Here is a 13,261-nt window from a genome sequence, read left to right as displayed (position 1 = left end):
TGTGCATCAACTAAGTCACTTACTCTTTTTGTCTGTTTTTGTCTGTTGATATTTTACTGTCATTTGAAACCGTTCTGTTCTCACCCCTCGTGGTTTAAATGTGCTTACATGCAAAGTCAGCAAAGCAGCTATTGTTTTCAAAATAACCTTTGATTTTGCAAAGGATCATATTCAAAATTTTGTGAAAGGCATACCATTTCATACTTAAAAGTCATGTTTTAACTTTTCATAATTGTTTGCCTCTAATCCAAGGTCATGGATTTGAGACCCACAAGAGCAATGTTCTCTGTTTTCTCAAAATAGACATAGATCTGGTACCCAGGGTGCCATTTTAATAAAGAATGTAAGATTTATGATCATAAATTTCCTGGTGTTACTTTGTTTTTAGTGGAAACTGCGTTTGAATAAAATTATCTGAAGGACATCTATAGCATATATTCTGCACATAACTTTATGGGTGTACCTCAGCATTCTTAACCAGCTACGACTTACATATATCTTATTGAAACCGGCCCAGAAACCAGCCAGACTCTCATGATGATAATCTATATTTATGTTTCATTGGCCTTTGTGTTTCCTTGTGTATTGGGTGCTGAAATTGATGCTAACGCTGATAATGTCACCACCTTTGTTGCTGGTGACACTCCGGACATGTTTCCTTAAAAAGTGCTTTTCATTGGTGATAAACTGTTCATGCACATTTAACATGTATTTGATATGTTCAGGAGTTTAAAAAAGACCATGTTTAACTTCCTGAAGGAGGACTCTGAGTGCGCTGTGTGGAGTTTGGTTGGTCGTATCTTCAGTGTTTTTTCATAGTGCCTTTTTATTAAAACAAATACAACAGGATATATCTTTATATGCATCAATTCATATAAGTATTATCTTCAAAACTGAAGATGTCTGTTGTCTGTTATCATGTAAAAATGTTTATGATGATGGGTGCTTCAGATTGAAAAGCTCACAGTGAATAAGGACATTAAATCTAATAAAATTTGACACTTTCATGATCATTATACAAATTATCAAGAAACAATTGAAATGTTGAACAATTGAGTGGTATGAACAGATAGATAAATACATCACATTATCGATATCAAGCTGATCATACTACCAGGTCAAGTGGCTGCTTCTATTCGGAAGGATGTTGTTATTTGCCCTTAATCGAAATTCCGGAGTCAATGACGATAATGACGATGACGGAACGCTAGTGGTTTCCCTCTGCTGTTTCCCATATAAATCTTACGTAAACATACTTTTCATATATATTATCTATGATATATTGCTTCGCAAATTCAGTTGTGGAGAGTGAATTATTCAATATTAAAAATGATCTCTGGAATATATGCTTACTTAAATTGAGTGTTTCAATTGTTTAGATGTTGCTCTTGTTTCAGATTTGATTTAATGCAAAATAGTGTAGCAGTCAGTTCTTAGGAAGTCAGAACTTTTCTAAAGTAAAAGTCTGAAAAAAGTCATATGAGAATGGTTTACGGTTAGCTGCAATTTGATTGTAATGTGTGATATATTTGATGAATCCCAGTATTTTCCTTGGATTGATGGTGATGAAGATGATGAAGATTATGTGGTATGATTTTCTGATAAATCTTTACACCTGCAGAACTCTTTCACATTATATAACATGCATGAAAATGCAGATCAAATATCATTTGTATTCATAGTCATGTAATGCTGGCACAGCGCACTCGTTCATACCAGTAATGTTTTAGAGAGGGTTATACAGTATATTAGGCAGTTTTTTTATGTCCCCCTGATCTCTCTATTTTCTTTTCTTCTGAAGATATTCTTCTGTTAAGACTTACGGTTTGGCTAAGAATTTCTCTGATGTATAAGGGATATTAAATATGTCCAAATATACACTCAATTTTTTTCTCAAATGAGTGTTTGGTTTCTTCATAAATTGACCTTGACCTTAATAGTGGTTTTATGACGCTACTTTCGGTGTCGGACTTACTACTGCCCGAGACGGCACAGCGAAGAATGCTAGAGGGGGTCGTCCCTGTGAATAAGATGACAAGTACCCAAATCAGACTTCCGATATTTATTGTCCAAGGTTAAATGACCATTTATAATAAACAAAATATTAAAGTAAATCAGCATAATGATGTAAATACATGAATATGTGATTATTAAGAATATTAACAATATTTGGGGAATATTGATAATAACAACGCTTAGCAATGTGAAAGGTACCAATAAATATGAATGTATTAAAATAGAGAAACAACTTGTATGACTAATATAAAGTACAAGTGTATTATAAAGTCAACAGTGTGTATTTGCAACATAATTGTAACAACAATATACATAACTTATTTTAGCCTATTTAAAGAACTTTTAATTGAATTCCAAGCTTTTAAGTCAAAAATATAATAACAATCTAATAACAGAGTAAAACCACATACCTGTGAATAAGATGACAAGTACCCAAATCAGACTTCCGATATTTATTGTCCAAGGTTAAATGACAACCTGGACTGGGAAGTCATGGGTTTAAATACTAAATTTGAGGCTGAGATGCCAACAACTGACATTGTCATCTTAAAGAGTTTTACTCAGCTTAGAATTAAGAGTTTCCTTTAGATAATCTTTGTTTCTTTGATCTAATATATGCTTATCACAACTTGTCTGGCTTGCATAGGTGTTTAAGCCTAATTCTTATGATTAGCAAAACCATAGAACAAAAAAGGTGCTAAAATGTAGTGACAACAGTCAAAAGTAAGAATTTAGTGTTGGCTTAAGAAATTACTGAAGTTATGCAAGTTGCAAATATGATGACAAAAATATAAAATATAATATATAATGTTTATAATATCAAGTAATGATATTATAAGTTATCTGAGTCAATTAAATAAACAATCATTTCTATACTAAATATGATAGGTCTATTTTAAAATATAAATGTTTTATTTTTATTGTACTAAAGAAATTATTATTCAACATTTTGCAACACAATATAATGCAAAAAGAATGATCATAATAGTTCCCCTGGAGTCTCTAAGCTTTGGACCCCAAAGGTTAAAAAGAATGGACATAATATGTGTGTATATAATCTAAGATTGATTAGTCACACATCAGTAAAATTTAGGTGTACAGCAAAAATTACACTGAAGCGTAAAAAAAAACAATCATTAGTATTTGACTTGTGTTTTTTTTTGTGTTTGCATATATATATACAATCTATGTACAAATAAGATACTAAAAGAATAACAAATTCAAGCAATGAAAATTGAAAAATTAAAGTATATACATATTTGTACAATGACGTCAATATTAACAACATGGAGCTCCTGAAAAAGAAATGTCATGACAAAAGAAAACAAAATGTCGACATAATAAAATAGCGCCAGAGGCGACAGCAATAAAGCGAGGTAGCACCATGAGGAAGTAGCAAAATAAACAAAGGTTGTTGTAATAATTGTGAGCAGGGTGTATAGTCCCGATAGCACATGCTCATGAAAAATAACATAGGTTACGAGCCATGTAGCTATTCACAGAAAAGCAATGACTCCGTATTTGTCATTGAACTCCTTAATCCACAACACTTTGATTCATGCACTTCCTGTAGATAACTTCCTTTAATTTCTGGCCACACAAAGGGGGCATCCAGAATGAGGTTGAACTTGAGGACCTTGAAACTTCATTCTGGTCTCAACAGGTTCGGTGGTTTCAACCTGAGGACACTCAGTCTCAACTGTCTGCAAACTCAAACAGACAGAGGACCATTGGTCGCAACAGGTTGAGCTGTACATCAGGCCAGACAACAGGTTGACCTTGGAACAGTTCATAAGAAGTTGTTCCTTAGTCTAAGTTGTGGTTGGCCTGAGGGTCATTCCCAGAACATCATCAGAAATGTCGCTGTTGGAGGAAACTGACTGAAAGCCTTCCTCCTAAAGTAAGCTATTGTTCAACTGGTTGTTATGGCTACGGCTGCTTACGCTCGCTCTCCACACTTCCTGTGAACGCTCACCAGCTAAAATCCAATGGTACCTTGTCACCTCCACTCAGCAGGTTCCCCTCCTTCTGGCTTCTCGTCAGGTCAGTATACGACGAGGTCAGGCTTGTAGAAGCTGGCCGATGTCAAGGTTATAACAGATTGACACAGGAGCTGAAAAGCCCTATGTACCCGGATTCTCCACCACTCTTTTATGACGCTACTTTCGGTGTCGGACTTACTACTGCCCGAGACGGCACAGCGAAGAATGCTAGAGGGGGTCGTCCCTGTGAATAAGATGACAAGTACCCAAATCAGACTTCCGATATTTATTGTCCAAGGTTAAATGACCATTTATAATAAACAAAATATTAAAGTAAATCAGCATAATGATGTAAATACATGAATATGTGATTATTAAGAATATTAACAATATTTGGGGAATATTGATAATAACAACGCTTAGCAATGTGAAAGGTACCAATAAATATGAATGTATTAAAATAGAGAAACAACTTGTATGACTAATATAAAGTACAAGTGTATTATAAAGTCAACAGTGTGTATTTGCAACATAATTGTAACAACAATATACATAACTTATTTTAGCCTATTTAAAGAACTTTTAATTGAATTCCAAGCTTTTAAGTCAAAAATATAATAACAATCTAATAACAGAGTAAAACCACATACCTGTGAATAAGATGACAAGTACCCAAATCAGACTTCCGATATTTATTGTCCAAGGTTAAATGACAACCTGGACTGGGAAGTCATGGGTTTAAATACTAAATTTGAGGCTGAGATGCCAACAACTGACATTGTCATCTTAAAGAGTTTTACTCAGCTTAGAATTAAGAGTTTCCTTTAGATAATCTTTGTTTCTTTGATCTAATATATGCTTATCACAACTTGTCTGGCTTGCATAGGTGTTTAAGCCTAATTCTTATGATTAGCAAAACCATAGAACAAAAAAGGTGCTAAAATGTAGTGACAACAGTCAAAAGTAAGAATTTAGTGTTGGCTTAAGAAATTACTGAAGTTATGCAAGTTGCAAATATGATGACAAAAATATAAAATATAATATATAATGTTTATAATATCAAGTAATGATATTATAAGTTATCTGAGTCAATTAAATAAACAATCATTTCTATACTAAATATGATAGGTCTATTTTAAAATATAAATGTTTTATTTTTATTGTACTAAAGAAATTATTATTCAACATTTTGCAACACAATATAATGCAAAAAGAATGATCATAATAGTGGTCTAAGCCAAGGTCAAGCAACATTTGCATGATTTAGAATATATTTGCACACTTTCCATTGGCTAATGAAAATTCTACACTACTTTGTTCGCTGTGTAGAAAAATATGTACTTATGACTCAATGGAGACAATAAACAAGGTTTAAAAAGAGTTATTGCCCTTGTTTCTTTACTTCTCTGAAATTGCCTCAGCACATGTTAAATCTTATTCTCTTCGTTATCTTCCAGATGCTGAAATATAAAAGAAAATTATTTTTCCTTGATGTTTATTATCACTTGTTTAAAGCTGCGATGTTCGTATATTTGTTTTTCGTTGCATAATTTCAGTTGTTGAAAGAGTTAAAAACAGAGGTATGGGATGATGCTGAAATGTTCATTTATAAGTTTTTCATTGCATATTTTCAGACATTGAAACAAAACACAGAGGTTAGGGATGAGTTGGCTGCACCAAAACGGGAAATCTCCACCCAAACTCCGCAGCCAAACACGGTAAATATTGAGTTTCTTTTATAAACCTGTAACAATGTTTTCTAAAGTTTATTCAAAAGAAAGAACAATTAATTTCTAAAAGATTTGGGTAGTTTCACAACTTTACACCCACAATGAATGCCATTAGTTTCCTCAATGTTTTTGTAAATTTTGCAGAAAATGAAAATTTACCTATTTACGAATTCATTATATTTTTCTGCATGTTGGAAGTTCATAATGTAAGGGGAGTTAATACAAAGATTTGGTATAAAATGAGTGAAATACTCTATTTTTTATGCACTTTGTATGAACAAAAACTGTGACAAAACATTCCAATTACATTAGGAAAATAAGGGGAGAGTTAAGCATTTTAACTTATCGCAGTAAAAAGTAAGGAATCTGTAGTTTTGGTGAAGTGCATCAAGAATTTTTATTTTTTAGCACACTTAAGTGATGCACTTCACTTAGAAGCATCAAAACATATTTTAGCGATGAATGAAGAAATATAATAAATATTTCAGGCTTATAACACTTAAAATGGTCATCAGAAAACGTCTCATTTAAATTAATCAGACATTCAGTTTCTCCAGAATGTTCGAGCTAAGAACGCCCCGAGCCAAGACTGCCCTGGTTAAGTCTTCGGCTATTTTTTATTTCACAAAAAAAGAAACCTGCATCACCTCCGCAATGAAAAAACCCTGCAAATATAATAGAAGTGGTCAATGGGTCATACATAAGTAAATAAAGATTGACAGTAACAATTGTATTCATTATTACTTCACGTGATGGCACCATGATATATGATTGTATATATCATCTCCGGAATCTATATTACAAAGTAATCAAGCCTCGGTAATTACCAACAGAGTATAATTCCTTACCATGAAGATCAGGGTGTAGTGTGGAACATCATCAAAGAGATTGTGCAGCGAGTAAACAACATTAAATCACAGATATTGTGTGGTATTATTACCTGAAAGATGTGCAGAAAAAAATAATATTAAAAAATATCTGCTGAGAGAGTGCACTGATTAATTTCCCTGCATCTGGATGATCGGAAACAGCACTTCAATAAAAGAAACATAGGTCTAGGTTTACATGTTGCCAAGGATAACGGCATTTTGCTGTACTTTCAAAGTCAACTTGAATACAAGAGTAAGTAAGGGGGTTGCAAATCACAACTTGGATGGGTGTGTATGTGTGTGTGTATGTGTGTATATGTGTATGTACGTGTGTATATGTGTGTGTACATTTGTGTACATGTGTTTATGTGTGTTCATGTGTATACAAGTGTATACATGTGTGTGTACATATGTATACGTGTGTGTGTGTGTGTGCGTATATGTGTATACGTGTGTATACAGGTGTATTTCTTTCTTTTAACTACATCATCCAGGTACATTGTACAGAACACGTAAAAAAAAAAAATTTACTCTAAAAAATGTTTCAGCAAGCCTGCAAGTTTAAAAAGAAATTCCTTAAACTATTTAAATCGACTGCATTTTTCACATAAACATGAAGGAATTTAGAGTAAGGATTTGATAAGCTGAAACAATGTTGTGGGAGTATGCTGTCTTCTACTTTGAACTTGAACTTGTTCAGTTAATTTTAAATAAGTAGATAATGAGGGGTCATACCATATATGGAACTGTTGGAACAAACACTGAGTTATCATGCAGACAACAAGCTGAATATATTTATTTGCCTGTATTATAATGAAATAGACTGCTTTTGCATATTTATAGAAATAATTATATATTAAAGGATATAATAGCAGTTGGGTTCGTCAAAGCGCGTCACAAAAATCTTGTGTTACATGTTGCTTCTAAAATATTGCAGCTACACACGTGAAACTTCATAGAATGTTGGTCATCATTGGCTGTTGGGCACCTCCCATTTCTTTCACATTTCTCTGTGTCTAACACGAGATATGGCCCTTGATTCAGTTTCTTATTTATCTGAAAAAGCATCTGTCGCATGGAGAATCTAAAGTATTTCAACTTCAATCATGAAACTTGGCAGGAATGTTGGTCGACATGGGCTGTTGTGCATCTGCCATTTCTGTCTCATTTCATTAAAGGTCTTACAAAAATGGCTGCACTTTATTGTGTTGTATATAGCACTAAAAGTATTGTATCTACATTCATGGAACTTCATTGGTATGTTAGACAACATGGGCTGTAGTGCACCTGCTATTTCTGTCACATTTTCACTTGAGCTAACAAGAGTTTTTTCCCTTGATATACTAAGAAATGGTCTAAAAAAATCTGCATCTCCATACACAATGATTATAATGCAAAATTAATGTTCATGTTATTACTTTCTAAACACTAAGTGGAACCATTCTATGTGTTGGCTTCTGGGAGCATTCAATACTACTGTGATATCTCTAATTTGATCAGTTTGAGATATTTTGTCAAATTTGTTATAAAGGCTGTTGCCATTGTCTTGTGATTTTTGTACTGAATTTACACTTGCATTTAGAAAGCAATCATTTCAGAACAAAATCATATAATGTCTACCTAAAATGCATTAACTCGCTGACATAATTATGTCCATTAGCATTTTACAAGTTTCTCATCTCCAAAGCTCTTTACTTCTGATTTAACATTAACCCCCATTTGTTGTTGGAAGTATTTCAAGTCTATGAACATTAATGTAGGTGCACATATATAACCAGGGTTGGATAGAGATGAAAAGTTCTGAAAATTGGAGATAATTACTACCGCCCTTTACCAGGACAGGAATGATTTACAAGTATTATAAAAAAAAAAGAAATAAAGGGAGGTAACTGCTGAGTGTATTGATTGTTTTGCCAGTAATTGTTCCCCTTTATCAATTCAGTGTGCATAGTATGCTAAAAATAGTAACTTGTTTACTCAACATTTTTTACAAAATGTATATGAATTTGTCATTCAGCTTATAATATTTTGTTTGAAATAGACATGAATACTTTCAGTAATTAGGATAAAATAACATCTGAGAAAAAAACAACAAGACAAAAACATATATCTAAACAAATTTAGATCGGGGTGTGGCTGAAGTTATTTTGGAAAGTTTTTTATTCTTATCTGAGATTTAAACATTCTGGGTAATGAGGGGAATGTCTGAATAGATTGTCTGCTTCTGACACACTGCAATTGGCCAGCGTATTTCCTTCCTGTTTTTGTATACAGTAGATAATGGAGCTATTCTTTATGAATAAATGATAGTGTATGTTCAAGTATTTTAAATATGTCTTTATGATGGAGACCTTTTATATGAGAAAATAATTTCCTTTTAAGATACTAGTTAACCCTTTATCCCATGACAAACCAAGCCATATTAGGCCTGTCATTGTATGGCGTATCAGTAAATTGATGATCTGTAGCTAAAAGATAAGGAGCCCCTATCCAGTACTAAAATATTCCGGCTACAGAGATTATTGGAGATAATTGGCAAATTGAGCCTTGGCATTACAAACTTATCTTCCTAGTACTTCTTTTGGTTTCATCAATTATTGATCAATGTAAAGTTGGTAGGGAATTAAATTTCCAGTTTAGTTTTATTCTCTTGTTGCATTTATTTTCACATAATATTTATACACAAAAGAGGTCAAGAGAAAGAAAGCACCCTTGGTGGGAGCCCGAGCTGCAACCTCTCGGTCATGAGGCGGGCACCTTTACCCTAGATCCTCTTGGACATGTACACACAACTAACCATGTAAACAAATGTTCTATGTTGTCACTAATGATTCCAAGATTGTCAGAGATATAAAATATATTGGCAGTAATTAGCTATCAAATTTAACGCCCAATGAAACTTTATAAGATAATAATGTCATTTCCAGGCAAGATGATGATAAGCCAACTTGCTGAGTTTATTGGTACAAATCATAGATGATGTTTATACTGGGGTAGCTAGGGAAGGAATGATTTAATAATATATCAGAACTTAATGATTTTTCCAAGAGTAAAATATTGTCCAATTAATAGTATATATTTTAAAGATTTGTTTGCATAAATAAGGCATTACGGTATATAAGAAAGCAGTACAAAGCAGGGATGATAGCGTTCACAGAAATAATCCTGATATCAGAATTGAGAGCTTTCAATTTCAAGCTGTTGTAAAGTTGTATTGTTGTTTTTTTTGCTGGACATTGGTAAAAAATACCTTGAAATATTTACACCTCAACTTCCATTCCTTAAATGAACTGCCTTTCGGCATTTGCGATTATCATCCGGTGAACGCAACATCTTCGGATATGTTCGGATTGTGAGTCATTGCATATGAACAATATACATGAAAATTGAAATATGTTTATCTTGTTATTCTTTGTATTTTGTCAGCAGGCCCCGAAAAACTTTAATCAACATGTTAGAAACCTCTTCTGACTCCACACACTTTAAACATCCAACTGCGTTCATACCCTGATAATGACATCAATCCCGCAATTCAGTCCTTAGATGGATCTAAGCCCAGGCCCCTTAACCCTGCCTTGAGCCTGAATCCCTAAGATACTTCAACCTTTTTTCAAGATTTTCTGGAATGGGTTTTAGATCTGTTATTACCCTGAAGATGGTTATCCTTGCACTGGGGTAGAGTCCTGTGGGAGTATAGTATTGTATGAGGCAATTATAAGAGTTGGTAATGACTAATTAACACCATAATGTCAGATATACTTGGTCAAACTGACCTATATCGGAGTACGGCAATTATGCTCTGAAACTTCTCCATTTTTTTTCCAGAAATATTGATGCTTAAGCAATTGTTTTTTTCTTATCATAACAAATGAGTGGGCTTATTGCGATTATTCGATTCGATGATAACGCAGCTGTGGATTCAGGCCAAATCTTTGTGCTTTGCAGGAAAATAATGAATTTATGATGAATTAAATAATGTTAAATGATTTAAAGTAATTAGGATTCAAAACTGATTAGTAAATTGAAATATTAACATTAATTAGTTCAAAAGTCTTCATTGTTATTAGGGATACAATACAGGAAATGTGCAATTACAGTGGCGTCTGTTCAGTGCATCAGAACATTTCTGTGTACGTCATTACACTGCGTTGTTTTTGTTTTCGAGGGAAATCGCCAGACAAATCAATATGCATAATAATATTCATTCTATGAAGTTGGCTTTGAAATGGATCTGTGGTTTTACATATTTGAATACAAAAAAATGTAACGGAAGTTTAAGGAATTGATTTCAATGAAAAATGGTTATTGTTTAAAACGCTGTGCAGGAAGTTATTTTGTGGTCTAAGTCACATAACTGGAAGAAAATATGAAATAATGTTGAAGCTTTATGATTATATATACTATAATGGACTTGAATATGAGTATAGCTGAAATTGTTTTAAGAGACATTAATTTCAATGGTAGATAAAAGAGGGTATTTGTTTTGTTTTTTGATTCTGTGAATATTTTCGGTAGTGTCAAAAGTTTTTATTCAAGATATCTTTTGATTCGATGGATTTTTTTAATCAGAAATATTTGAAATGCTCATGGAAAATCAGAGATAGTATGAATATCATTCTCCGTGTGTGCAGACAATTAGCAAAAATAAAGAGTACAAAAATAGCTTATTTCTAGAATAGCATTTGGCAGTGAATAATTGTAGAATCAGAGTATAACTACGTAAAGACGTGGTACGCTTGTCATTACAACATTGCAGAAGACAAAATATAGATACTTACATATCTCTGAATTGTGCGAAAGTATGTCGGAAAACTTGTATATCTGTCAAGGGGGAACTTTCTTGATATTTTTCTCTTTTATATGAGCTTTGAGGTTACGGGGGTGAGGGAATGTATATAGATGTGGTGAGAGTGGGGATTTAAACAAGACCAGTGGGTGGTTTTTGAAATTCCGACTGGTTTAGAATAGAGGTATTGTTTGTGAAGGTGGATAATAGCTTTCTAAGCAAGTGTACATGTGGATTAAGTCTGATTTTATGATTATATGTCTGCTGAGAAATTTTGTTTATTTTGATGTATATGATTCTTGATGGGGAAGTTTCATTCGGCCTTGATGCATGTAATTTCTTGTTAATATTATTTATATCTGGGGAGAAAAAAAAACAGGAGTTAAGTGATGTTTCCTTCATCTTTCGTTATAACAAATCCACCTGTTTCATATTCAAGAACTACGGATAATATCACAATTACAAAGGATGCGTTTACGTCGGAAAAATGTATGAAATACTTGTTGTGCAATACGCAAGTGAGCGGAAACGTTGGAATGCAGACAATTTTAGAATGCACTGCAACTATTGAATGATACTTTGTTAACTAAATATGTTATCTTTTGGTTACAGATTGAGTTAGTCACTCAAATGTTCGCTTGGAAATTCCAAGTTGTTTTTTAAGACTGCATACTATTTTAAGTATCTGTAGGTGGAATAACTGTTTAAATTTAGAAGACTCTTGTGTTTTGTTGCTCAGTATAGGATATATAATTATAAAATTTAAAAACAGATACTTGTGAAGTTGTAAATCATTAAATGAAAGAAAATAATTGAAATTAATGAAGAGGAATAGATATGGTGGTTCAAGAGGGTTGAATAGCAACATTTGACTTATTATTCTGGTTTAATGAAGTTAATTCAGGTGAATTTCGAAAAGAACTAAAATACCATTTGTGGAGAATAACATAAATGGTTAGAAATGCAGATATTCAAATGCAGATAATTCAATGGGACAAAACATTGCAAGAAAATCTTGTTAGGAACAGGTTGTAAGGAAACTAATTGACAGTTAATTGGATGCTAATAGGACTGAATGTCAGTGGTTGAATAATAAAGTAAAATTATGTGACTCTCGTGGCAATAACATGGAGGTGATACAGAGGGTGGTAATACAAATAATGGATGAACTGCATACCAGTGTGATGTTTTCGGAGCTATGTGGCTTACTAACGCTCGTTGTGATGGTTGGTACATACATGGGTGTGTTTTATTATCTACAGAGACGAGAGCACCACGTGCGCACAGGGTCGTTGAAGGAGAAATCCAGCCAGCCCTTTACCAGTCCCCATCCTGGCAGAAAGGTATGTTGATTAACTGAATCAGGCTAGACTGTTATATCTCATATTATGTAAGTATTTGAGATATTGTCGTAGCTTTGGTATTGTTTCACTGGTGCCATTGTTGGTGTTGTTGTCCTGCAAAAATGATCATACTCAAAACTATAAAAACAAAAGGTTAAAATTAATAAAAAATGGTTTCAGATGAAAATGAGTACATATGCTTTCTGTGATAATATGCATATGTGTAGCACAGCCGATGAATCTGGCTTTCATATGATATCAAGTTATGCCTCATGATGAAACTAAGAAAAAGTTTACTACAGCGATTGAATTCCCTTGTGATGACCATGCATTTGATATAATTGAGCATTTAACCCCTATTCCAAACTTCTGCTACAGAAGAAATATTGTGAAAGCCTTAGTGTTGTCACATCACTCTGGGTTTCAGTTATGCACTTTAAAACTCATCCTCAGCATGTAATTTATAATACCCTTGGCAATTAACTAACTAAACTTCATAAAGCTTGAATATTCATAAGCATTTTCTGACCAATGA

General features: G+C 33.2%; 1 protein-coding gene across 10 annotated transcripts in view; it reads left to right on the top strand.

Annotated features, from left to right (window-relative positions):
• LOC128231716 (rho GTPase-activating protein 39-like) overlaps positions 1 to 13,261 on the top strand; it is a 77,416-nt gene that overhangs the window by 49,284 nt on the left and 14,871 nt on the right. For 6 of the 10 annotated variants that reach the window (XM_052944829.1, XM_052944830.1, XM_052944828.1 and 3 more), the window contains 2 exons: positions 5,633 to 5,716; positions 12,646 to 12,726. In XM_052944829.1, coding sequence (XP_052800789.1) covers positions 5,633 to 5,716; positions 12,646 to 12,726 — 165 coding nt within the window. Of the gene's footprint in view, positions 1 to 669; positions 1,247 to 1,273; positions 1,589 to 5,632; positions 5,717 to 10,764; positions 11,058 to 11,995; positions 12,727 to 13,261 lie in introns of those variants that run through there. The other 4 variants (XM_052944832.1, XM_052944833.1, XM_052944836.1 and 1 more) reach the window with 4 other exon arrangements.

The sequence above is a fragment of the Mya arenaria genome, chromosome 4 (genome assembly GCF_026914265.1).
Source record: "Mya arenaria isolate MELC-2E11 chromosome 4, ASM2691426v1".
Taxonomy (NCBI): domain Eukaryota; kingdom Metazoa; phylum Mollusca; class Bivalvia; order Myida; family Myidae; genus Mya; species Mya arenaria.
Note: the sequence above shows the minus strand (reverse complement) of the source record. Positions and strands in the feature narration are given on the sequence as shown.